The sequence below is a fragment of the Chlamydotis macqueenii genome, chromosome 12, assembly GCF_036417535.1.
Source record: "Chlamydotis macqueenii isolate bChlMac1 chromosome 12, bChlMac1.mat, whole genome shotgun sequence".
Taxonomy (NCBI): domain Eukaryota; kingdom Metazoa; phylum Chordata; class Aves; order Otidiformes; family Otididae; genus Chlamydotis; species Chlamydotis macqueenii.
Genome location: NC_141567.1, coordinates 17,460,877 through 17,488,422, shown reverse-complemented (window position 1 = coordinate 17,488,422; position 27,546 = coordinate 17,460,877). Strand labels below are relative to the sequence as shown.

The window sequence follows — 27,546 nt, the reverse complement described above, 5'->3', positions numbered from 1 at the left end:
CAAGGTTGCTTAAAAAAAAAATTACCACTCCTGGGACCCTCTACTGCTCCTTTCTGATCCTGGTGTTGCTGTGACTACAATATTGGCTATTGCTCTACAATAACAGCTCTTCCTCTCACCATTTGATATGCTGCAGCACATAACACTGGTGCCAGTTGGGCAGTACATGAACTCTATCAGAAAGGGACCTTTTGCAGAGATGAAGAATGGCACGATTCAGAGTCAAAAGCAGAACCGATGTCTGCATGCCAGACACACACATCCAGATGCCACAGTCTTTTGCTTGATCCTAAGAGAAGTTCACTTCTATTTCGTATACAGTTTTCTTACTCATCAAAAGATGTGTCGTCTTCCACAACTGCTTACTCCCACAAAATCTGTGACCTATGTCCTTCTCCCCCTTGGCAACGTTCTGTGTTAAAGATCACTTGCCTATGTTCTCATTCGTACCCTCTTCCCCACTACGCTGAAACAGTGTAGCTTCTGGGGTTTAGAGAAAGGCTGCTATTTTGGGAGGCACTTTCCTAATACGCATTGCTTGTTTGACTTGCTAATCCAAGGGCTGCACAGATGCAAAAAGGAAACAGCAAGAAAACAAATTAGAGCAAGATGCACATCTCAAGCAGTAGCAGCAGAAGCCGTCTCCAAGAAAGGTAGGATTTATAACAGTGTTTCTTCTTGATTCTCGTACTTTCTGTCTGCTTTAATGGCCCTATCCTCCAAAAGCCGTTCATACGGAAGGGTGTTGCGACTGCAACCAGTGCCTTTTGCTAGCTGTTGCTTTTGCATAGCTGTTGGAACTGTGATATCAAAACATAACTGAAGAAGGTTTTCATAACCAGAAGCTGTCTGCAGATGTCTGGTGGGGGTGGCAGGATGCAGAGAACTGCATGTACAAGTCATTATGTAGTTACTTTTTCCAGTATTCCCAACTGAGGAAAATGAGTTTGTAAAACATGTCACACTACAGTAAAGTTTCTGCTCACAAGAACAAGTTTTCCATATTTATCCATCTGTATTACATGTTTGAAAAGCTTCATATCTGGACATTTTTATGCTGAGTTCTTAACGCTGTACATTTATTTCATGCCGACTGAGCCGGTCTTTCCAGCTCAGCTTTCCCCGACCATGACGTGATATCCATGGTCCACATTTTTTAAAATTCATTGTCTAGCAAGAAAAAAGTTGTTTTAAATTTTGTCCCTGTCAAAGGCACAGGAATGTTCTTTTGCATACAAGTACTGGCAAAGCATTTGCTTCTTTTTCTTGCTTTTCATTTCCTTTCCCCTTGCATGCTTAAAACCCATCATTTCCTTACCTACTGCACAGACTCTCCAACACTACAAGGTTCAGCCTGAGCTAAGGAGGAACAGGCACAATATTAGGCTACCACTTACAGAGATCTTTGAAATGGCTTCCAGACTGCTCAAAGACAGAAGAAATTTAACAACTTAACTCGTTGTAGACAGCAGCTTTCTAGAGAGCTTTAATTCTACAGTTCAATAATGTCTTTCATTAAGGAATCTCACTACACTTTAAATATTAATACTTAAGTCTCCTGACACCATGCAGAGGTCTGAAACTCTAAATCAGTCCTAAAAATAAAAAACCCATTTAAATTTTATTTTTCTGGGTAAGTGATCTATTGTCAGACTTGGCGTTGCAACCTGTTTATGTGAGCTCATGAAACTATCAACTCTGACATGCTGAGCTCAGGTTTAAATCGAATTTATATTCCATAAGCATGTTTTTCTTAGAGTAATGATATACATAATTATTGTTTAGATTTCTTGATAGTCTATGTCAACAAATTTCACAAGTGTGAAGGAAAATGCTGCTTTAATTGGGAAAACAACTAATGGTGAATTAGGCAAGCCAAGCGGGTGTCACGCTGCATGCTTCCATCCTTCCTGAGACATATATTGCTCTACAATACCTAACATACGCCAGCCCAGTACACCAATGACAGCAGCCACCTTCTGTACTTTATCCAAACTCATTTTACTCTTGACACAGTCATCTATCCTACCTTACCCTTTATTCTTGAAAACGTTTTTCTCATTACATGCCATTACCATCTCTCATCCCACGATAACGTCCCTTGTGTGAAGATGTGAATTAGAAGACAGAGCTGGAAACAATAAATAATCTAGCAGTCACAGCAGTAACCAGGCTATCGCCATGATTAACTCTGTTCTCAGTTTTAGTGACCGCTACAGTACTCTTAATCCCTCATGCCCTGGTGCGGGGATTTAGAGGAATGAACAGGACATTTGGGACCCAACATTCATGATGCACCAGTTTCTCACCAATAGTCTGAGACTGCACACAGTACGACGGGCTGCAGGTACTAGACAATTAAAAACTTCAGATGCAACAGTTTGTCTGCCTTGGTGACTTGTCAGGTCTTGCTACTCTCCCTCCATTACACCATGTTAAAGCTACTACCTGTACTAATTACATATTACACAAAATGCACCAGACTGATACTGCAATCACTGTCTGTCACTGAACTGTCCATTTCAGTCAACAATTATTTCATTACCTTATTTATAGTCTGGCTAAGGCACACTGTCCTGGTCTAACCTACCGACTGAGGCAATACTCCACGGCAGATGCTGTGATTTGGGATTTCTTCCAGTGTCAGCAATCATAAAACCTAGAAACTTGGCCTCCTTTTTTCACTTTTCCTTTAGGTTCAAGGAGAAAAACAGCTGATAATAAAATAATCTATTATTTTTGAAACAATAGAAATAATATCCTGAGTATACTGAGAACATCTTTACCTACTTACAGTGATACAAATTCAACCAAGTCAATTTTACGAACAAATTCAAAGACAGAAAAATTTAAAGATTTGTGAAGGCAAGGATTTAAATAATCTAGTTTATTGTCTTCCTTATCATAAACTACAGGCCTTACCTGAATTAACTTCTGTTAGAATAACAGAAAAAAAGAAACATCTAGGCCCTCCCTCACACATGTGAACATTTATTTCCGCATCTAGATTCAACTGGCAGTGATGGGGTTTTGTTAAATCTCTTACTTGTTGATAGCAAAGGTATCGCTCACCGCAGTTCTGCTCACCACATGAGCATCCACGCGATGATCAAGCCCGAGCGTTTAGTTGACAAGCTAAACAGATTCGGCTTCTTGAATGAGTCCCTAGAAAGTGCCTGCCTGCATTTTCAAAGCTTTTTGAAAGAGCCTGTACAATATATATATATTTTTTTAAATCATTGTTAAACTATGGCTACCAGGGTTTCACTGTGGCCATGGCAGTTGCAGGGTAGAAATGAGATATACATAACCTCTCTACTCCTATCGGAGTTTCCCCCGTTTATACACCTAGGAACATACTGGGCTCTTTTAGCCCATCCTGGTGGGACCTCAGGTTTCCTAAAAGCCCCAGGTCTCTTATGTTGTATCTGATTCCCAGAGGAGAATCTGCTGTCTTTTAAAGCTTGCCTGCATTTTTTTTTTTTCATTCCTAGGTGTATACTTTTACATCTTAGATTAACTAACAAATGCAGCCCATATTTTATATATGAGTTATTCTCAAATTTTGCATCTGCAGTTTGGTTCCTGGCAAATACTTGCTGCATGTGCAAGTCATTCTGTAGTTACTTTTTCCAGTATTCCCAGCTGAGTAATGTGGGCTGGACCGTAAACCGATGATGGGACAACTCCTGTGGGAGCAGGGGAAGGCCAAACCCAAATATCTGTGAGGGCAAGTACCTGATATAAACTACTACCTGACTGCAGATGAAAATTTACCAAAGCTTGCCATTACTTCTCTTTGTAAAATTTCACATGACACGTCACAACTGAAGATTAGACATTGATCAAAGTAAGGACATAACATCAGCTGCTTTACAATAAAAAACCCCATAGGATATGTATTAGATTAGTATTTTAAAAGTGAATATTGTGCATGATGCCGCAAATTATGATGTTCACATGATGTATTTTACAAACTGTAGTAAGTAGCTATAAAAAGGCAACTATAGATAAAACTGCAGTGGAAGCAGGAGTCAAATGAGGTGTAACTTAATTATGTTACACATTTTTCTATTATCCTTTCAGTTATACACACTAGTCTTTGTTAATTCTACAAAATCTATGATTTTGCTCCTCAGGTGATGCAAGATGTGAAAATAAGAAGGAATTATTCTATATCCTTACCTAGTAATCTCTTGATAGCCATCTGAATTAGATAGTGAGGTTTGCTCGAATAAACCAGAAAAAAGTTTGAACGGCAGCCAGAGAACTCAGTGCCATTTAGGGTAGCATTGCTCTTAACAACAAGCAGCAAGCTTGCCAAGCCAGACCAAGTCAAGCCTAAAAGTTAATTTAACTCTTTCATTCCTAAAATTTACTTTGGTGACAGCAAATCTGAAAGTGACCCACTCATGAGGAGATTTTGCATAAAAGACTAAGGGGTTCAGTTTTATACTGTTTTACAAAGGAGCATTCATACGCAGTAACAACACTGACAAAAATGAGGAGTGATGGAAGCGATGACAGAATCAGAGAAGCATTTGGGTTGGAAGGGACCACTTGGGATGGGCAGGTCCAACCTTCCCTGCTCTGGCAGGGTCAGTTGGAGCAGGTTGCCCAGGACCATATCCAGTCTGGTTTTGTTGTCCATCTCCACAGATGGAGACTCCAGAACTTCTCTGGGCAACCTGTTCCAGTGTTTTGCAGTATTTTACTACATTTCTAATGAGTTTACTACTGCCGGTTTGTGAGTTGCTGTGGGAAGGACAGAGGTCTACAGACAGAAACACATCTAACTCTACAATGAAACAGTTACCATCAAGTATAATATCATGCATGAGAAAACTGAGCTAAATTGAGTGAAGATTTAATCAGAAGATGCACATCGTTATTTTGGCTATGAAAGGCCACTCTGGCTAAAAAATAGCAATCCCACCATGAGGAATAAGTGGTATTTCATATATTAAACAATACCTTTGCTCGATCCTTTTATATGTGAGTCTGGTTAGGAACATGGGATAACCATGTGTGGTGTTTTAGCTGAAACTATAAATCGTTTTGATGTAGCTAGATCTACTGCCTGGATTCTATCTGTAACATAGCTACGTCCTAAATACAGAAAAATATATAGATACAGAGATCTATCTCGATGAATTCCATAGAAATATAGTGCTTAGTTTTCCTCCTCAGATTTACAGTTTCTTGGTAGATGTTAGTATCACTCTTGGGCAGGATATTTTTCTTCTTTATGCTTTATAAACAATACCTAATTAATGTTTAATTAGCAGAACACACTAATAAGTTTGCCACTAATTCACTTTTAAGCAAAAAAACCCACTAAATGTCTAAGGAATGTATGCACCCGAGGGTTTAAAATTTAGTCCTTGATCCCTCAAGCCTGTGTGGACATGCCAAAGCCCTTATATGCATGAGCCATCTCAGTGCAGTTTACTCTTACCCAAATGCTTAATAAGTTGGTATGCTTCTAGGACTGGAGCCTTACAGGAAAACATGTATTCAGGCATTCTTGAACGAGAGACTTTTGTTCTTTTAGAAAACCTGGCGGTACTTCAAATGAAAATGCTTCAGAAAATTAGGCTGATAATATTGATACTGTATATCAGGAGATGCTTGTCTTGCTCACTTATCTGCCAGAGAAGCCCTGTGTACGTGTATCTTTTAAATATGAGTCAGGAATTCAGTGATAGTTGAACTGTGCAGTACCTTCAGGACATTCGTATCTTAAACTTTTCTGAAGTAAACTCTCAGACTAGGATAAGAAAGGTTTTAGTCAACAAAATAGTGACTACAAATATTTTAGCAGTTATTGATGCTCTAAAATAAAAAGTCCTATCTTTAGTTGAAATTTGGAAATATATTTAAATCTACTTATTATTTATTTAAAAAAAAAAGGTAATCTGTTCTGTATGTGAAATGTCTGTGATAAGAATCCCTCCAAATAGATAAAACAATGTGTCTTTTCAAAGTATTTGAGATGTTTATCATTAAAGGCAATTAAAAGACAGTTTTAAAATTATAGGAAAGAAAACATTTGAATTTGTTGAATCTTCACTTTTTTGGTTGTGTATCTCACAATGAGACAACATAATTTTATTTTCTATAAATGTTAATATTTGAAAGTCTGTCTTTAAAAACTAACTTTATGAAAGCGTATTGAGCTGCTCAGCAGACAAGGTTCTTCACAGCCTGGACAGGTATCCAAAATCTGATCTAATTTAAATTTTATTCTATGAGAATCCACTTACCTAAATTGCTGTACGTAGCACTGCAAGGATTTAAATCAGGAGAATGTGAAGCTTCTTCCTTTTCTTCCTCCCCCTGTGGGACTCGCACAGATGATACCGGTATGACCGAGGCGCTGCCGCCATTGTCCTGCTTCACAAACACGGCTCTGGGAACACGAGGGGACAAATCCTCCAGTGTCGTATCATCGGGCACTTGACTGAAACAAATGAAACAGAATCACCTGGAGACCAAAGCTACCAGCTCCTACTGGCAGAATACCAGATTAGGCATTGAATATCTTCAGGAAAGGGAATGGGCTGGTAAAGAAATAAGCTCCTTTCACTCTCCTTTTTTTTTAAAGAGCAACTTTCTACAATATTTATTTTCCTTAATAAGAAGAAACAACTTTTGACTCAAAACAGTAGTTCATGCCTTTCATACAAAAGGGATGATAAAATGTTTTACAGCTGACTAAAATGAATATATGTAGGCAGATAAATGCAGGCATGATTCTGCAGAAAGCGTGCAGGACTCCGCAGCAGAGTTTAAGGTGCTTTTTACCAATCGGAACAATTTTGTTTTTATCAAAGATACCAAGGTATAGCAAGGGGGCTGTTAAGTCTTAGTAAACACAGCAAACTTTAATGATACATTTTAATATACTGGTAGGATTTTGGGAACTGCCATTTTGGGAAACAGACCAGTAGCTCATTTCCCATATAAAATTATCCAGGATCAAAATCCATCGGCATTAGGCCAATGCAAAAGGCCATGCAGGCATTCCTCTGTGCTTGCTCTTAGCTATGAAGTTTCAGTCAAACTGCGATGACTTACAGAACAAAACTATGAAAATCCTGGATTCAATTGGTTTCCATGGATATATTTATTGCAGTATGACTTGAAAATTATGCGTTATATATATTTAAAAAAATGTTCAGGTTTATTAAAAAAAAACCCCAGTCCTACTGAAAACATAGCAGCAATTATCAATAATATGCCACATAAAACATGTCAGAGCAAGAATATTTCTGTGTCTTTATGCTCTCTCACTCACAGAAACAAATACTCAGTGTAGGCCAGATCTCAAAAGCGTATGTTCTACTCACTAGGTCTCGTTATTACAGCCTGATCAAATAGAACAGCAAGAATTTTAAGTACTTGTGACTTCCATAAGGGACAGGAGTACACACCTCCCTCAGAAGATGATTATCACATCATATATTTGTATACATATTTAATTTTTGTCGTAAAGTTTTAAAACTTAATATAACTTCTGATGAACAGAAACAAAAATAACGCATTTTTAAATAGGCAGAGCAGCTGGGTTTCCATAATACAAATCCTTACACTGGATAGAGAGATTATCTCCTCAAAGAGTTAACAGATTATAGGCATATGTCTCTCTGTGCCAGTGCCAAAATACTGAAAATCATGATACACAATCTTCTAGCCATCCCAGACTACAAAGATTAAAACATGCCAATACTTTGCATAACACAAGACCCCATGTACGGTGCAGCGCGCACATGCTGTTTCTACTCAGACTCATGAATTTTAACTGCAGGCTGATACAAACACAACTCATTAGAACTTGTTAGTAAAAGAGAAAAAATGGCATAAGTTCAAAAAGATGTAATCTTTCATCAGCATAAAATTTTTTTTGTTCATTTTTAGTACCATGCATAGGAATGGTGTGAAGAACATTCCATGTGCCATAAATATGTCCACATTAAAGAGTTAACCTAATAATTTCAGAGTAAGGCATACACAAAATTAAAGGAGTAAGAAGGCTTTCAAGACAATGAGAAATTAAAGACTTGTAGCTGCTGTAAATCATATACATACCTGCATTCCTCAATAAGAGTGTTTTCTTTAGTTTCTAGTAGCTTTACAGTTCTGTCATTGCCGCAGACCAGGAATTATCATATCGCAAAGTCATTTTTTTTAGTATCGATCGGTGAGGTACAGAACAGACCCACTCTCCAAACCAGACACATGCAAGCACATACACCAAACCTAAGCTCAGAAGCATTTTGCCAAAGTAAACCAACAGCTAGAAAGGAAGAAAGGAAAAAAAAATACCAACTCACCCACTGTACTCACTCACACAATTCCCCATTAAAGGAAATTCTTTCAGGGCCTTCTTGAGTCTTTTAATCATGTCTTGAAACTCTGGCGAGCCATTGATTCCACAGTGTTCTGATGTGCTACAAGTTGTGCAAGCGGTGAGCGAGAGGCTGAACTCTGCACGGCGCTACACCTACCGCACCTTGGTGTTTACCTTGGGAGCTGCTCCCCGGGCCCTGCCAAGGCCCCAGGAGAGCAGCTCCTCACAGCCCTGCCTTCTTAACTCCTCAGCTGCCTGCCCGCATGAAACATAGTTCAGAGTCTACTACATCACTGTTCTGGTATGACAGCTATGGTCTTAGTCATCTTAATTAGTTAAGGAAAAGCAGGTTCAAATTTCAAGGAGTTTCAGGAACTTAGACTAACCTACCCTTCAAAGTAAGTTCATATCTCAAATCTGTATTCCAACCAGTTCTAGTGTCTGAACAGAATACATTTTAAATCACAGCAAGTAGATGCCAGGCCATGAAATCCACGGGGAAATGCTTCCTCGTATCCTAACAGTGAAGATGGAGAGATGAAGCATTCACAGGCAGCGCAGTGACTCAAGGAGCAGAACGCCAACCCGCGATCAGCTGCCAAACGCAGGAGGAACAAAGGGGAGAACGTCCTCGCTCAGTAAGCTACAAGAACCAAATTCTGAAGCTTTTGCCTCATGAAATACTCCAAACAGTTAAAACTGCTAGTTCTCAAGAAAGGCAGAGCTGGCAATAAACAAGCAGTTCTCTGAGATTAGAGCCATTAAAGCCTGATAACTTTGTAGCTGCTTGTTGATAGCAAGTGATACTTGAAGCTATCTCCTTATTTGGGATATTTATAGATATTTTGCCAGGATGGATTCTTTGATGCCTTGCATAAGAGCACATATTTAGCTTTTACCACAGTGGGAGCAGCCTCCTCTGTCCAAGCTTTTTTCTTTTCCCTTTTTTATTTCAAAACTAAACTTCCTAGGAAATGAGTTACCTTAGAGAACTCTGCTCCTCGGGCACACGCGGCTGCACCTAAACAACCATTCAGTTAATGGAGGGAGCAGCCCTCTGCACACAGAGAGCACATTTGTTTTCCTAAGAAGCTGAGATTACGTGGAGCAGAAAAAACCGGCCATAAAAATGGCTGTCCTTCAGATAACATCCCACTGAATACACATACTTGTCATTCACATAAGCACAAGCTCAAAATTGTTTTAAAAGTGTTGTTTTTTTTTTTCTGCAAGGACAAATATCCTTTACTCCCTTCCTTAGGCTCTCCTCCCTCACAGATTTTGGAGGATAGCCAAAGGATGATGTGGTCTGACTTGCCTCCGCTTTTTGGGAATAATAAGAATCCCGAGGGCAGCCTGAGCAGTGTGTTACTTTTTGTAGGGATAGTGGAATCGCAGATACTGGGTGACCTGCATTTTCCTCTATTCAGAATGCGCCTTCTCAATTAGGGTGATTAATAAACAGCCGGGAATATGAGGGAGATAAAGAGGAATACTTATAAGAAGTGATTCTGAGAGTGCTTTTCTAAATTAGGGTCAGATCTAGAGGTCAAGCTGGGGGAGCACAGCTCTGTGTAAGACAGCACATAAATCCAACTGGCAGAAATGAGTGACAGAAACAGAGAAAAGCTGAGGGGGCCTTAGACCCAGCTGAGAGTCTGATCTCCTCCCTGAGCAGACATCAGCAAAGCAATAATCAATGGCAGTCGTACAGTTTGCGATGAGAGCCCAACAAGGAAGATGGATTAGTTTTACATAAAAATAAAATAAAATATCTGTGGAACTTCTAGATATATTTATTTTCAAAGAGATCCATTTGAGATCCCCTCCGGCCCTACACTACTAAGCTAATAAAGCTGATATACAGCCTAAATTGACCGGATAATGCTTGAGGAAAAATGCAGGGAGGTTAATGGCTTGAGGGCGGTCAAAGGCCACCTTACACAGGAACTTCCACTCAGCACACAGACCACTTTATTTCTGCAAAACACTGAGCAAAGGTCAGCAGTGCCCGGGTTTCAGAGTACATCACGGGTACAGCAAACCCTTCCAGCGGCTCACGCAGTTCAGTTCCTCATCGCCACCATTAGGCAGAAATAGTCACTTAAGAGGGAAGTGAAAGAAACTTCTCAGATGACAATCTGAAATAACTAAGCCATAAAGTTTATTCCTAATTCTTATTATTTAGAAGTTGGCTTAGTCCTGAGGCATGAGAATTTATATATATATTTTTTTTAAAAAAATCTTGTATAATGCGATGTTTGCATGGATAACGGAAATATATTTGATAATCCAGGAAAGACATCCTGCTAAGCTCTTTAGTGTCAGTGAAACTTAATGGCAATGAGTTCCACAGATTAACTGTGCATTATAAAAATCCAATTTTTCTTTTAAGTTCTTGGTCGTTCCATTTTGCAGACTGTATTAGTGGAATTAAGAAAAAAAATATGACTTACCATTTCTTAATCTAAATTTATAAAATAATAAATTGTAAAATAACTTCTACTTGGTTCTTTAACAGTCCTCAGTGTTTAAAAATCTTCACATAAAATGTTATCAAACTTCTTACTCAATGAACTCATGATTTCCAATTCTGTTAGCATATAAATATTCTAGAGAGAAATCTCACTGAAGTTTTCCTTGATGAAACAGGGTAAGACAGATGGTTAATGCTCTTGAAAGAATTGTCGACCACTGCTGAGTAAGGTAAATAAACCTTGCTGATATCTAGAAAAAAGCAAATCAAGATAGACTAGGGCAGGAGGGGAGGTTGATAGTTCCACCTGAACTTTTTAGGTGAGAATTTCTCCCATTTCAGTAGACTTCCTCAAGCAAGAATTTTCTTTTCAGCTATAACATCCTTGAATTCTCCTCACCAACTTATGCGAGTTACACTTAAAAGGTTTTGGATTCAGGTGAGAACCTTACCTTAAGACTTATACAACAGGTCCTCTAAACTGGAAAGGACTTTGTTTTAAATAGACCCCTACTGTGATTTAAAAGATTCTGTTCTCTTCTCAAGCAGTTTCTGAAGCAGCTGTGGAATCTGCAGGATTGGATCAATGACAATGAGAAAGTGGAATGTGGCCGTGGTGGTTATTCCTGCCTGTCTCTGGATGGGATCCTGATCTTAATATATGATTACGTTTTTGAAGAACAACGATTCCTGTTGTTTTTACTGAGTAAGCTGTTACAACATTCATATTCCTCTAGACATACAGAGCACTCAAAGTAATTTCATGGCTCCTGCCCCACTAAATCAAGAGAGCCTACGTGTAAGCTCCATTCTCAACACTGTTCAGCTTCTCAAGGTCAAGGCCACAGACGATGTGCACTGTGGCACACCCCTAGCCCCAGTCACCTGTAATTTTCCCCTTAAATAACAGTTAGCGGCATAACAGAAATTACTACAAAACCCACTGAAGAGATAACCCATCCAGGGCCTCTTGGTGCTCTAAATCACCTCCCTGGGATTATCTTTCTCCATTGCCTGCATATGGACATTCGATGCCCAACTCAGGTTGTTGAAATCACATTTGGCTTACTGTAGTTTAAATCAAACTGTGTGAAGAGTTGTCAGCTACCTCAAGGGAATCAGTACCAGAAAAAGCATTTGTGGAACACTTACACTACTGAAATGCTTCCATAGCGGGCAGGAACCATGCAAGATTTTGGACAATTGTGTAGAAAGCATTCAGAATGCTTTCTTATCTAAACCAGAATGCAATGAATATACAGACCTCACTACCTGAAGGAAGTATTTCAGTAAACACACAGTTTTAGCTTTAGTTCACCCAAGCCTGGACCAGAGATCCTATAAAGGAAAGTTATGGCTGACTTGCAGCCACGAAGGGAAACTATTCAGTTTAATATGTAACTGAAATGGAAATGGCTGTGCACAAATCAGTCGTTCCTTGATTTACAAAGGCACTGCCATCTAAAACAGTGCTGAATGAGGCTTTAGTTCAGCTCTGATGTCATTTATGGAGACATGAAAGGAAGCATCAGAAGGCCCTGCTGCAGTTTTCTTTTGGGAAACGTCTCAATCTAAGAAGCTGCTGCTGGGTATAAGCAGCGATCTTTCAGTGAAGAAGAGAAACCTTTATCTTGTGAAACTCCAATAACAACAGGCGGATCCACTAGATAACAAAGCATCTGAAGAATCTTTTTGTTAAACTTCTGTGTGGGTTCCACACCGTGCTGTACCACCTTCATCAATTACAGCGACGTAGGCCAGAAATGTCGTGTTATTTTTTTAGAGGACAATTTTAGGTTTGCCTGAGAACAACTGCTGCATCATGAACTACAGGTGTTCTAAGAACATCCGATTTTCGTTCCAATTAATGATAAAGCTAACGTGACTGCTGATTTTTAGCAAAAATTAATCTCTCTATAGATTTTTGGTAAATCTAGTACATTAGTATTTGCTAGCTCCTTTTGAACCACCATATGTGTATCCTGGCATCAAACAGAAAGAAACAATCACATGGATAAAATAAACCCAAGTTCTTTTGTATAACAGAGAGATAGTTTTCAGCTTTCCAGAAACTGAGTGTTTTGCAAGTGCTGTTCAAAGGGAAAAAAAGACCCTTCTAGTGTTAACTTTAAATACCTTCAGCCCTGTTTTGTGGTTATGTTATCAATCTTTAGCAGCTATTTAGCTTACTTTGCAATCCATTGCAAAGTAAGGAAATATTGTATCTTCATTTAATTTGCTTTCAAGACCCCCCCAGTAATCTGACATTTTTAAAGATTATCTTATTTTCAGGTCATCTGTTTGGTTTTTCAGTGAGCTTCCTGTTGGCATTCTGAGTTAGAAAAGTGTCACGTTCATTGATTGCTATCCTCATGTCTTCTGTTTTCCTCTAAGCCTCTGCAAGCAGAACCGTAGATTTTAAACATCTTTTCCATGCCCATATTTCAGCCTGAATTAACACTAACCTCTTACTGACACCTGAAGAGTTACATAAAACAAGTACAGCATCATCTGTTACGTCTCCTGCTTGTGCAAGAATGGAAGCTGACAGCCCTGATTCTCACCTACTGGAATATTAAACACAAAAGCCAAAACCCTTAAACAAAAAAAAAACCAAAAACAAAAAAAACCCCAAACCTTCATTTTTTGAGGCTACAATGTTTCACTTGGTCCTTTTAACAATATTAAAAATTAAGTAAAAAAACCCAAATAACTTAAGGCATCAAATTCCATCAAGGTAACTGAATGTAACTGAAGGATAAAGATCCACTGTCCAGTGTATCCACAAGGTATTTCTCAGCACCTCAGTGTATTTTCTTTGAGAGTTGTAGAAACCATAGAACAGTACTCAGAGAAAGAAGAAATTCCAACTCTAATATTTGGAAAATTCCAATTTTCACCAGGGAATATAATGAGATATGGTTTTAGCCAATCTTATCATGACTTGCAGGAAGATGAAGAGTAAACCTACTTTTTGGAATAACTGAGTAAGACAGGACAGAATGACTTCTGCCTTCAACAGTAAGGGCAGAAGGTGTTCCAGTAATAGTGGAAGATCGTAAGACAGGTAACAGCACCATCTCTAGGGTAGCTGAAGAACAAGTGCCACCTACAACTGCAGCCATTAGCCTCTTACTGCCCTTTTACCTCCGAGATAAGCAGCTGCTCCTTCCTGACTGGTCCCTCTGTCAGATCAGCGAATAGATCTGGCTGAAAAATAACTGCAAAAGTATTCTTCACGTGGATCACTTCCCCAGGCTGGATCACCACAAGTGACCACATGAACTGTCTTGCCAGCACCAGAGTGGGGCTCTACGGAGGTGAGAGCATGTGCATCTCCTGATGGCAGTGCATTTGGTAAAGCTATTAAAAAACGAAATGTTGGTACAATCCCATTTTCTCTAGGTTCTCCTGGAGATAATAGAAAAATGGGTTCCTCTAAAGGGAGGGCTGAGAGCATGAACTTCTCCAGTTCTTTAATGTGCTCTCTAAAGCTGCCCACTTCTCCTAATTTATTTTAGGGTAAGCCTAGAGAGAGACCAGACTCCTATTCAAGGGTTATTCTAGCCCTGGGTACGTTCCCCACCGTCTTCAGCCTTAAACTATAACATGCACTGTAAATACAGGGACAGCCCCATTTGTCATCGCCCGCACCCCTTTGTTATTGTGGTACCGTACATCTTGCAGCGACGCCGAATGCTTACAGCTCCTACTGACTTTAACAGTTTGTGAAAGCGCGTAATATTTCTGAAACTCACATCCACAATTTGTACTAGTATTTTTTTTAAACCCTATTTGTTAATTTTCAGGTACTTGACCCTGCCTGAGATTGCAGTTTATCCAAGTCTGCAGAAAGAGACATTACACTAAGGTTTTGTAGACCGTCCTATCTTGGGGAATTACTTCAAATTTAGATCTACAAAAACCAGCTTTACATGATCCTATAAATCCTATCAACACCTTACGTTATAAAACCCAAAGCTGTCCCTGTCTGACAAAGGGCAAACAATCGGAAAAGCAGTCCTATTCTTTGTGAGAATGCTGTATCGGTGTCCCCAAGACGTGATACAGAAGTGACTTAATTCCACTTGCTGCAAATGGTCACTCACGTTAGTTTAAGACAGATATTTTACTTTAAGGCAAGCAGCAATCAGTTTTTGGTAAAGCTCAAACTATGCTCATGTAGAGATTTCAGTTTGAGTCAACTTTAAATTCATTTTAACTAAAAATCGCTGCAACTTTCTTGTATAGACAACAAAGAAAGAAAAACAAAGAACACTGCTATGATAAATTTTCTGACGCTCACACGTAGCCCAAACTTTACACATTTTTTAATTTCCTACCACTAAGCTATTGTTATAACGAATTAAATAATGCAAGTGTGAAGCTATTTTGGAATTGGTTTTTAGAATAACTGTGGATGACGTATTCTAATACATGGACAGCTGTGGTCTGTACGCAGGGAAAAGCGTACTATGCCCACGTGACTGCAACAAACGTCTCCAGCCCTCTGAGGTTTTGCACTGTCACGAGCTGTAGGAACTCAGTGGTATGCTGGAAACAATGCCTATCTGGAAATAAACACAGCTCTTCGTGTTCAGGGGAAACCCTTGATAAGGGAACAAACAGACCTTTAAACCAACAGACAGACCTAAAATGTTCAACAGCCATGAACTCATAGGAGTAAGAGAAGTATCTGCTGGCCAAATACTTCCACAGAAATTGAAACAACAAATCAACTTGAAAAAAAAATCAACTTGAAAAAAAAATCAAAAATGAAATCACTGTACAAAATTGTCAGGCAGAAAAGGAGCAACCAGCTCTACTGAATCCCATACTGTTAGGGGACAAACTATATTCATCACTAACAAACAGAGACAGATTATTTTATAGGTAATTTGATTCTAGTATTACTTTTCTACATGGTTTGTTTTGGGAGTGATGCAGTGATGTTGCAGTGTAGCATCAAGTTAATCAGCATCTCTTGCATTCTTGGGTATGCGAGATAAAGGTAGCACACCACCTTTTATGAGTGACAGCTCTTTTAACTTCTATTATACCCTTCAATAGTTGCCTTCTATTTCTGCAGAGGAATTCTTTCGTTTCTTGTAACATAAGACCACTTTCTTAAACTAGAAATTCAGGAAATTGTATCTGATTCCATGTTACATGGCTATCGTGACATATTAGTGAATCTGCAATACAAATTCCAAATATCAGGTACTGTGTCTAGTATTTTTTTATCCTTTCTGATATTCAGTATGCTTTAAGTTATCCAAAATACATATATTTTGAAAAAAAATTATACTTAGGGTAATGAAACTCCTTAATTTATTCCCTTTTCTCCAGTATATACAGGACAGTTCACAACTAAATAAGTAACTAAAAAAAAAGAGGATCAGATTACCTGGGGATTTTCTTGGGAATCTGAGGTGGTGATGAATGGCTTGCTATTTTCTGTTCAGAGCTCTCTGGAGAATTTTCCTGCCTTTCTCCTTTGTCTTTTGCTAGTGCATCTGTGAGAGCAGACTCGGCTCCACTCTTGTTTTGATGGTCAGCCTTTGGTTCATCTTGTGCCGGTTCACATCTATACATGAAAACTATCGACGGCTTCTCACTGGAGTCTGACTTCGCCTCACTGAACCAATGATGACGTTGAACTGGAGGAGGGGGGAGCATATGTATAACAGTTCCATCAAGACCCACCAGTTTTCCTTTCTCTCTTTCTTTCTCTTTGTCTTCCTCATCATCAGTTTTCCTGCGGCGGAAGAAGCTCTTAAATGATATCCAGCGTTTGGGTTTTGCGTCAGCAGCTCGGCGACCTTCTGAATGAAGGATTGACTCAGCTTCTGTCGACCTGGTGGGACTGTTTGGTTTGGTCCAATTGCTGAAATGTCTTTGCAACAAGTTACTTGCGTGATAGGGTGAAGAAGTGGACCGTGGAGGAGGAAACGGTGGTGCTTGCTCTGTTTTGGGACTTGTGGTACTTGGGGTGGCTCTCACTGGCTTTGGAGAGTGAGTGACAACTGGCTGTGAAAGGGAATCTTTCTGCATCTTAATGGCAGTGTTTTCCACCGTCTTGGACGACTCTATTTCAGACTGCGACGTAAACAGAGATTTGGGTCGTACCAGGGTGTTTTTAGTAGCATCTGCATCAGGGGGTAAGGAATACAGTTCTTCCACGCTACAAGACTTGGGTCCAGACTGAGGTGTTTCTGGAGGAGACTGTGGAGGCTGGATAGAAGCCACAATCTGTGAAAGCACCGTGCTTGCATTCTCCCTACTGCTGCTGCTGCCAACAGAAGCCTCTGGCGTTACGTCTATTTTTGCTGCAGGCTCTTGTGTTGTCTTCTGGACTCTTGATGGAGAGCTGTGGTCAGAACTATGACTTCTCTGTGGTGATACTTGACTTTTACTGAGACAGCTGTTAAACTCTTGGACCTTCTGAGCCACAGAACCCAGCCTGCATTCAGAGCTATTAGTCACCCCCTTCGCTTGGGAAAACTCAGTGGGTTTGCTTCCTATGGCTTCAGTCATTTTGCTTTCTGTTTCTATTTCTTCATATGTGTGGCTTATGACACTAGTAGTTTTGTCTTTGATGGATAGCTCTCCGCTGGTCCCTAGAAAGCTTTTATAGATAGCCAGGTTATCATATGCATTTGGATTGATTACAATAGGAACTTTAATAGCATTTTTGGAACTCTTAGCATAAGTGGGCTCATCGTGAATGATAATAGGAAAAGGTGGCATGCCAGCATTATTGTAGCTGTTGAATTTTATCTCAGATAAGTTGGGAGACTTAACTGGGATAGTTTTTGAAGAAACGTTTGTAGCTGTAGGTGAAGTAGGAGCTGACTTGTGGCTTGTTTTCCTGGGAGGAACAGAAGGTCCTGAGTTGTTTGCAATTAACTCCACCTTAGGTATTTTCTGTCTTGGACTAGTACTAGAAGTCCACACTTCTTGATATCTAATTGCACTGGATTTTTTCAGATTAGCATTTACACGTACAGGCGATGCTGCAGAGGATGTAATAGGTGTGCCTGGAGTTACTGGTGAGCTTGGGTTAGATGATGTATTTTTGGTTTCTGAGGTTTCGGTTTGATTCTCCTTACATTCATTGGTCATGGCAGCTGATACATCTACTATGGTATATGGCTTGCAAACTGGTTGTTCCATATTCACCACCCTGTAAGGTTTAGCTTGCTCTTCCACAGGCACCAAATTTATAGTTACAGCTTGACCAGCAACATCTGAAGAACTTTTATTCTCTTGCTTATCAGTCTGCACAGCAATTTTGCCATCCTTCTCTTCCAGTCGAAGCGCAAGGACCGCCTTATGAGTTTCTAGACCTTTTGGAACATTTCTGGGAGCTTTTGAGGCATCCTTCACTTGTTGGTTATCACAAAGACTTTCATATTCTGGTTCAATCAATTTGAGGTCCTGAGGAGTACTAGGAGACAACCCTCCATTACAGAGTTTCTGCGAAGAACTACTAGTTGTTCCAGAACGAGACTCTTCTGTCAAAGAAGAATCAGGAGATGTAGAATCAGAAGATACCATACTCTGCATGCTCTCTTGCCCATAAAGAATCACAGTCTCTTCCCCATAACCATTTAAGATCTCATCGTAACTGTCGTCATAATCTACTGCACAGATCCGCTGGAGAGACTTGTTTCTAAGGGGCACAGTATTCCATTTCTTGTCAACGCAGAACTGAACAGGAGATAGGGTGTTAGCTCTAAAATTAGCAAAGCGAGGTTGGCCCCTCATACGAATTTCCATTGCTAGCAACTCTTCATCACTTTCATCCCAGCTCTCATGCTCTTCTTGCATGCTGCCAAAAAACGTGTCATCCTCACTCTCATCTCCACTAGAGAACTCCGGATAACAGAAACGTCCACCTTCATTACTTATTACTTCAGTGCTTCCACTCAGAATAACGTGCTTACTGTGTGAATCCTTCATTCCACCCATCATGCAGCTTGGAGGGATCTTTCTTTCTAATGACCTTTTATAACAATTATTTATTCTTCCCAAGAAGGTTTCTCTGGAGTTCATTTCATTTCCAGTTAGCTGAGGTGTGGTGTCCAAACCTGCAATCTCTTTCAAAACTTCTGTCAGTCCATTATTATTGTTATTTGGTATCTTACCTACACCATCGTTGTTGCCGTAAGGCCTATGAACATGGCTATAACTTTCAATTTCATCTTCATTATTATTGTTCAGTGGTTTTTTGTTCAAGACAGCTTTGTTTCGGTTCCAACCTGCAGGCACTGACTTATTCTCGCAATGATCTGGTGTGCTGATTTCCCCACAGACCCCCTGCCCATCTACCACCATCATGGTGGGTTTCACAGCTATAGTGGGTTTCTTTGCCACAGGGGGTCGGAAACTTCCTGTATTTCTCCCACGATGGCTGTTACTTTGGTTTGCATTGGTTTTCAGATTTCCATGTGAGAGGTTTTTTTTTTCAGATACGGGGGGTAACTGATGCAAGCTTTTGGGCTTGAAGCAGTTTTTACATTCACCAGGTTTCCAGACGTGTTCAGTGAAGGTGTTGCAAGCAGACATCTTCCCAGAGCTCTGCGCTTGATGCTGTGCTCTTCAGTGCATGGCAGGAATTTCATCCATGTGTTTCCACTCTGTTCACTTAGTATGGCTACTGTTTTGAGCAGTGATCATTCTGAAACACAGAAGAGAATGAGGATAAGAACAGGGAAAAAACAGGCTGATCATTACACTTACGTTTTCTACACTATGAACGACTTAGAATAAGCAAGCAGCCTTTTGCTGACATCTTAGCTCTTTTTACCTAAAGTTACAAAATTATGTAACTGAAATGCAAAAAAAAATTGCAAATATAATTCTTCTCGTACAAGAATTAAAACTTTGGCAGCTAACTCCTGTATTACTGAAAGCAGACAGAGAGAAATGGCAATAACTGAGAATTTAGAATAATTCTCTTGACTAGTTCAGGACTATTGACCTTTAATTTTGCCCAATAAAATAAATGCTAGGAAGAGGATATAAACCAGAAGATTAGTACACATTGCTTCCAGCTTAACTACTTAAACATGAGACAGGAAAGTAAGAGTATGTTTACTCTCCTAAATGCAATTGAGATCATTTGTTTTAGCTTTGAATGTGAATGAGTTCAGCTGCAGTAACAAAATACGCTCAAGCAGTTCCAAACTCTGCCATTTTAGTGCTTTTTTCATAAGAGTCAAATTATAACTGGAGAGGTGTTTTGGCTGAAGGGACAGGCTGGACTGCTATCCTGGAAAGTCAGGTAAAATGCTGGGGAAACCTTTCCAGAAAGTCCCTCTTTCTTCTCCTTTAGCTTACAGTAGTGGCAATAAACCATTCTTGTATCCTCAAAACAAACCTATGGATTTTTAGTCCCTGATTTGTTTCACATGTAGCTTTTCTACCTAACCCCCCAAGAAATAACGGAAAAACAACTGAAAATCTCTTTCCAAGTGAACCTTTTCATTTCCTGAAACGATCAGCTTTAAGTAAAACCAAACATGAATCTGCTGTGCTTTATAGTCATTGGCGTACCCAGGATTTGAGAGTTTCATGAATTAATGCCTGAAGATTTTAAGCCTTCTATGCCAGATGAACACGTCTAGTCTCTTTGTTGCTGTTGCATAACTGAAATTATTGGAGATGTTTTACTGAGGTGAAAGAATCTGTATGTCTACTGCTACTTCTGTAAACACAGGCATTGCAAATCAATAATTGTATATTCTGACAGGCTTTGGGTGCAAATACACTTGCTGATCACACAGGTACACTGGAAGGGCACGAACAAACCCATGCAGTTACAGATGCAGCTCCCCATAGAGCCCGTGGTCAGTAACTCAGCGGCAGGACGGCTCTGCTGGAATTCACCACGGGCACAGCTGGTTTTCGTCAGTGCAGCAAACAACAGAAACCATTAGTAAAGCTGACACTTGCATGCATTTGTCAGTCTCCTCACGTACTGCTCTGTGTTTTGGCAAAGGGCTGTCCTGTGCTGGAAGACTCCAGTATAGCAATCCTGTTCCAACACCAGATGGGGCTGAAGCCTAACTCTATTAGAACACCTTCAGACACACGCCTGGTACCAGGGCTATCACATTTCATACATCGACTAAACATGTTTCCAGACAAAGCTTTTTGCCAAGAAGTCCGTGCCAAAAGCATTCTCTGTATGACCTAAGAGATATAACGTCTGCCAGACAGAGATCTGCCCGAACTTTCAGCCCTTGTCTTATACACACAGAGTAAAATGTCTGTATTTTTTTGATCTCTGCCAAGATTTGTTGCTTCAACATTTTGCAAGCCCATATATCATAAGCAAAAAAATTACATTAAGAAATATTTCTCCTAAAATCAGAGCGAGCAAGCGCACATACTAGAATTTTATACCCTGGTTAGCTCCTTCCTTTGATGTATTTAACAAATAAAAGGAGTAAAGTTACACTAATGGGAATCTAAACTAAATGTTTTCTTAGAAAATCTATTTCTCCATTACATAAACCTCCGAACAAACAATTTATGCAAAAGGTTAGTGCATGTGTGGGTGGTTTTTGAGATCTAACTGGGTGTTACTATTTCTCCAAAACTGCATAAACTGCACTTGCTCTAGAATCCTGTCACAGGCCAGACAGCTTTACGGCCTTCCAGGCTAAGCACCTTCTGCTAATAACGTTGGGGTAGAAATGAGAAAGTACTCTTAGTTCACACCTTCATATGGCTAGCTTTTAATGCTTTACCGCTGGCTGTACTCACTCTTATGCACTCAGACACACTGATACTGATCAGTTTTCCTCTCACCCAAATGAGTGCTATGCTCAACATGTGAGTGCGAACTACAGGAACCTTAGCAGCAACACCACAACACAATGTTCAGTTGGAGTAAGAACTACGGCTTGGTCACAGCTCTGTACAAACACACATCCCGTGTCCCAGCAGTACCACCTGCAGCAATTTAGCTTAAAAATAAAATACATGTTGACATGTTTGTGTAAATGTAGACATGTAACTTAGAATCACAGAGTAGTTTGGGTTGGAAGGGACCTTCAAAGGCCATCCAGTCCAAGCCCCCTGCAAGGAGCAGGGACATCTCCAACCAGATCAGGTTGCTCAGAGCCCCGTCCAACCTGGCCTTGAACGTTTCCAGGGATGGGGCATCCACCACCTCTCTTGGCAACTTGGGCAACTCTCGTTGTAAAAAATGTTTTCCTTAGTTCAAGTCTGAACCTGCTTCCTTCTATTTTAAAACCATTACCCCTCATCCTATCACAACAGACCCTGCTAAAGAGTTTCTCCCTATCATTCTTCTTGCGCACAGAAAATACATAAGACACATTTAGATATTTTAGGTCTGTTGCTCTTCAGCACCTAATGGAAATGGTTTAAACACAACCTTGCTCTCTAACATGGTTTTTGACACAATCTGTGAACCAGACAAGAGCCGCTGGCTTCTCAGGTCTATAACCCACAGCTGGGTTTCCCGTTGGCTTCGGCACACGTGGGATGAGCAGTTCCTGTAGTGTGCTCAACGCTGCCTGCAGCTGTAGCAAAGAGGAAATATGCACCTTCAGACAAGAGGAAATGTATCGTAAGAAAACAACCAAAAGAATTCAAACACTGTGCTACTTTCATACTTTGAAATCAGAAGCACTCCTATGCTATTACAAATGAAATTCATAGTGACCTTTATTTGTCTAAACAAGTATTTGCATTAAAAAAATCATCAGTTTCTTCATTGCTGTACAACTAAAAGTGGTTTTTCTGGTATTTTCCTCTCTCTTAAAGAAAATACATTCACTCTTTCAAGTACAGATTCCCTATCATGAGTGATAATTATAGTGAGAGTGACTACGAGTGATAACAGAAATGAAATCTTTCAGTACTAAAAGATGTAAAACATTCTTCATGTGTCCAGGCTGCTGCTTCCACTGCTGTTAAGAGCAGCTGCAGCTTGGCAGGGGGCAGCAGAGCCCGCTGCAGGGGATGCAAACGCACACAAAATATCCTGACGTCGGTCATTGCTGAATTCTTACCCTACTCTCCAAAACACAGAAGGTCAACAAGAGATCCAGGCAGTCACACATCGGATCTCTTAAGCTGCTAGGGACCAGGTATCATTTATTCTGTAACTGCCCTGCTTCCATGGCGGCCCGAGTAGCTGCTAAGGAACGGGAACGTGCACTCTGCAGAGCTCCTGGCTCTCCTCAAACGAGTAGTTCAGCTGGCAGAACTTACTTGAAGATACTCAATCTCCGCAAAATCAGGCCAGCAACAACCTCAGATGTTAATTACAAAACAGCATTGGGCTTCTAAAGAAAGTATTAACAGTAAGTATGTAACATCAACATTGTGTGTTTCACCCCTGGATCTCAAAGGCTTTTATATCAGTTGATAAACAGAACTATTCCCAATTTATACAGGGAAACACTGCAGTGCAGTGACGCTAAGTAACTAAAATTCACCAAGTGAGTCAGTGACAGGAACAAGCACAGACAGACAGGTTCTGCTCTAACGCGGTGCCGCTGCCAGCAGAGCGGGATGCTTCATTCACTAAACGGCTGAGTCAGCACAGATAGCTTTAAAGGGCAAATCGCTCTCTGTAAATGAGACCAATGCTCTCATTGCAGCAGATACCCAGCGGGGCTCAGTCTGGCCCTGTTAGGTTGATCTCAGACCAAGAGAAACGCAAAAGCATGTTTCACTTTGCGGGTCAGGGGAAGAAGATGACAGATCCAGAGTTGCAGTGCAGAGATGAAGTAATCGGCTGCGATATCCTCGTGTCAGGAAGCTGAACCTTGCAGAGACATGCAGTATTTTTGTGGCTCGTATTTGTTGACATCATCTTTGTTGAGTGCGCAAAGATAGTAATAAACATGCATTTCAGGCGTTTTCCCTTTGTTCTCAGCAATTTTAGGCTGGCGGGTCTCCCTTAGATGCATGCGGGCTGAATCACAATGAAGGCCTTCTCCAGTAATACTTTATACTAACATAATCCAATTAAAAGGAACTTAATTGGTGTGCAACATTCCCTACAATTTCAACATTTTAAAAATGAATAGTCTCAGTAAGTACCAGATGGTGACATGCACTAATTAATCAGGCCTGCTCAATGAACGAGCGTATTAAAATGAATGCACCTATTAGACATGTGTTTTCAATGCTGTGTGCTGCAAAAATCTCCCCTGAAACGAATGCCTGCTACATTACCGAGTGTGCATTTCATCAGTTGTAATTGTAACACTATCCCTCTCTGATCTCTGCTCAGATCGCTAGGTACGGTACGTGGTACAGATTTCCTTTTGTTTGCCCCCCTCCAGGGAAACGCTGTTGAGCTGCAGCACTGCTATCCGTGCCAACAGGCCTGCCACCTTCATGCTGCAGAATGAATTGCATTGCTCAGCCTTCTGATCAGACAGCAGTCCAATAAATCGCTACCGAACAAGCCACGAACCTCTCACTACTGACAGTCATGTCCAAACTGAAAATATCAGCAATGGGAACCCAACCCAGGCTTCCCATGGAGGAGTGCGCAAACACCGCAAAACCACCACGGCTTCGTGGTTTTGTCTGAACTGCGTACCGGGATCTGGCCGGTCAGCGATCATCATAAACAATGGTGTAAGTGGAACATAACGAGAATAAAGTGATGGTTACTCTTTGCAAGTGTCTGATTTCTGTTTCTTTTAAACTTTAATATAAACACTTTCTGAGACTTTTTGGAAAAACCAAAATGCTCCAGCTTCACACAGACGGTCCTGCTTTGGTCACAATGGGCTGCAGAAACGTGCCATCTCCCAGAGCGTCCAGACTTACTGACTCAGAGCCACTGAGCCATCTAGCACAGATAACTGGGACCACAAACAAATGTGACATGTGCAGTCAGGTTTTTTTTTTTTTGTCCTTTATACCATAAAAAAATTTCTTCTTAAAATTCACATCATTTGTGCAACTTCAATGGAAAGGAAAACCTCAAGTGAAGCTAACTGCGACATCTGTTAGATGCATGAGATGCAGAGAGAAGAGCTTCACAGCCAGAGCAGTCATGGTCCCAGTTTGAAGGCATATTGAGAAACACACTTGTTTACATTCAGGGCCCAGAAGCACCACACTTTGAATAATCTTGTGGCACTTATTAATGAAATGTAAATCAGGCAAGGAAAAAAGGAAAAAAGGAGAAAACAACAACAAAAAAAGATACTATATAGTACAACAGCAGAGTTTGGAAATAAAAGTTATAGTATCAATATTAAAAAAATCTAAGTAGTGTCCTCACAGATCTCACAGCAATTCACAAAGGTGAATGAACATTTTATAAAACAGATTTTTTGTAGAGAGGAGCAGTGACTCACAATTTGGTGAAAGATCAAGAAATAGACCCTGACTCTTCAGTGTGATGCTCAGTTCAGTCATGGCCACTACTTCACATGAAGTATGCCAGGAAAAAACATGACACTAAATAATGGCAAATGGCATTATGGACTGCCACGATTTTATTCCCAAAGTGTACTCATATTCACTGAATACCAGATCATTGCTGTAACAAGCCAGAACTGCGACTATGGCAGATAGCACAGATGGAAATTTCCATAAATGCTAGGCATTCCCATTTCTCTTAAACAAAACCCAACAAAAACAATTCTATCTTGTTGCAGATAGCTTATTTATTTTTTTTTATTTTCCAGTCAGAACCAAGTGCCCTGGTAACTGTCCAAGGCCATAAAATGACAGTTTTGCAGAAAACGCAATGAATCTGCAGCGGGTATTGAGGCGGCAATGACCTAGACTTAAAAAGTTGCCAACCTTCAGAGCCACACTGCAGCACCATGGTACTATGCTGCTGAGATGTAAGGGGTATGATGGATGGGGAGGACAACAGCATCACTTCTACCTGAGGTACTGACAAAAACCCCTAGCTGCAAACATGCTGCAAGCCAGTACGGAACAATCAGGAAAGCAACTTCAGACTATTTCTGGTTTTAAGCTCTCACACTGTATTTTCTCTCCTTTAAAAAGAGTTTAAATGACATAAATATTTCATACAACTAAGTAAAGGAAACCCTTGAATATGGTTTTTCTACCTAAAACCTGTAAGGATAAAAGATGATAGAAATAACCAATGAACTGGAGCAAAAACTTGCCTAGGGCTAGACAATCTGTAACGCTTCAGAAGAAAACAAGCGTTTCTTTATAATTTACCTAAGCCAAACAGATAATGCCACAGAGCAGGGAAAAGGCAAAAAACACCCCCCGGACCTGCCCAGGTAGTCTGATTAGTTTCTGCATCATCACAGTGAGAAAACGAAGAGCATTAACAAGGACAAGCTCTCGCAGTTGCTGTTGAGGCCCAACAGACCAGCCAAGGCACGTGTGTGAATACAAACTCTTCTGAGTTCCAATAATATAAGGAAATTCTTAACTGGAGAAAACTATTAACAATATTTTTTTTCCTTTGGGAAAAAAATAATCATTTAGCCTTAATAAAACTTAAATTTATAATGATCATTCGGACATATACATATGATCACATCATAATGATCATTCTGACAATGCTGCACAGGATATTCTTTAGGGATACTTTTTACCTGCATAGAAAATTAGTTTTTACTTTTTTAAAAGAAAAACTCAGTAAGATAAGGCAGACTCATAAATAGTCTGTTTACCTTGCTTCCTAAAAAGAGCTGTGCACAACATTATGAGATCTAGCAGATCACTCACTTGCAATCCTGCCCTTTGATCTATTTTGCACATTATTTAAGCACAGGAAAACACCTAGAAGAATAAACTTTACCAAACCTTTACTAAACCTCTCCAGAATGTATTCACACCAAACAAAAAAAAAGATATACCTGAAAAACATTACACTGCTTCTATAGTTACAAAAGCCCACTAACAGTGGTGGTTATCCTTCTGCTGAGCACAGCTTGAGGAAGAAAACGGCGTATATCATCCCTGTATTACTGAATCTACCAATTCTGCAACTCCAATTTACTTAAAACTCTCTCTCTTGGACTGCTGCAACCTCTGGCTCCAAAGATCTTTGCACTGAATTCCTGAGGCAGTAAAAACCGCAATTGCCAAAAAATACCTCAATTTCAGTTTAGCAAAGTAACTTGTGGATAGCAAAATACAAAACAGTATTAGGAAGGATATGAAAGACCTTACTAAAAAGTAGCGAAAGACAAACAAAACACTGTAGTGTGAGGAGCAGTTACTCCATGAGAGAATTAGGGGAGCGTAGCCAGTGAGAGGTCAGCCACAGTACAGGAGATAACACACACTGCAGAGAAGCCAGATGAGGACTCTTCATCAGTCTCAACTCCCCCTACAAGATCCTTAAGAGTTATGAAATAAAGACTTGAGAGACTTAAGTTTAAAAATAAAAAACTATGAGCCATTAGAAAAAATAAGATACTAAAAATAAGTGAGAAATTAAGAGCAACAGCACAGTAGGGCTGGACTGTGTAAAGCCAAGAACAGCAGAGAAACTTGAGAACCACGTGGCTGAGCTACACATAAAATTACGTTGCCCTTCACCATCAGAGCCAGTACAGCAAGGAGCTAAGCACAGTATGAGTGGGACAGGGTTTTATCATGGGTTCTGTGAAGGAAACTTGCTCTTCTTTCTACCCAACAATGAAATAAAGGGCAAAAGAGAAATGGCACAATTTTATTTGAACTTTTTAAGAAGTCCTCTCAA

At 40.1% G+C, this 27,546-nt stretch overlaps 1 protein-coding gene and 1 long non-coding RNA gene across 3 annotated transcripts in view; one reads left to right on the top strand and one right to left on the bottom strand.

Annotated features, from left to right (window-relative positions):
- The window catches only part of PEAK1 (pseudopodium enriched atypical kinase 1), a 115,027-nt gene that overhangs the window by 14,588 nt on the left and 72,893 nt on the right, over positions 1 to 27,546 (bottom strand). Inside the window, exons 3-5 of one of the 2 annotated variants that reach the window (XM_086757077.1) lie at positions 16,237 to 19,512; positions 8,337 to 8,453; positions 6,267 to 6,463 (exon numbers count right to left, since the gene is read on the bottom strand). In XM_086757077.1, coding sequence (XP_086613203.1) covers positions 6,267 to 6,463; positions 8,337 to 8,453; positions 16,237 to 19,400 — 3,478 coding nt within the window. In that variant the 5' untranslated portion in view covers positions 19,401 to 19,512. The remainder of the gene's footprint in view (positions 1 to 6,266; positions 6,464 to 8,336; positions 8,454 to 16,236; positions 19,513 to 27,546) is intronic. The other variant, XM_086757078.1, reaches the window with a different exon arrangement.
- On the top strand, positions 453 to 24,502 carry LOC147599299 (uncharacterized). Its single transcript, XR_015259878.1, has 3 exons — positions 453 to 653; positions 8,822 to 8,991; positions 24,167 to 24,502. It is a non-coding gene; the product is annotated as an uncharacterized LOC147599299 (long non-coding RNA).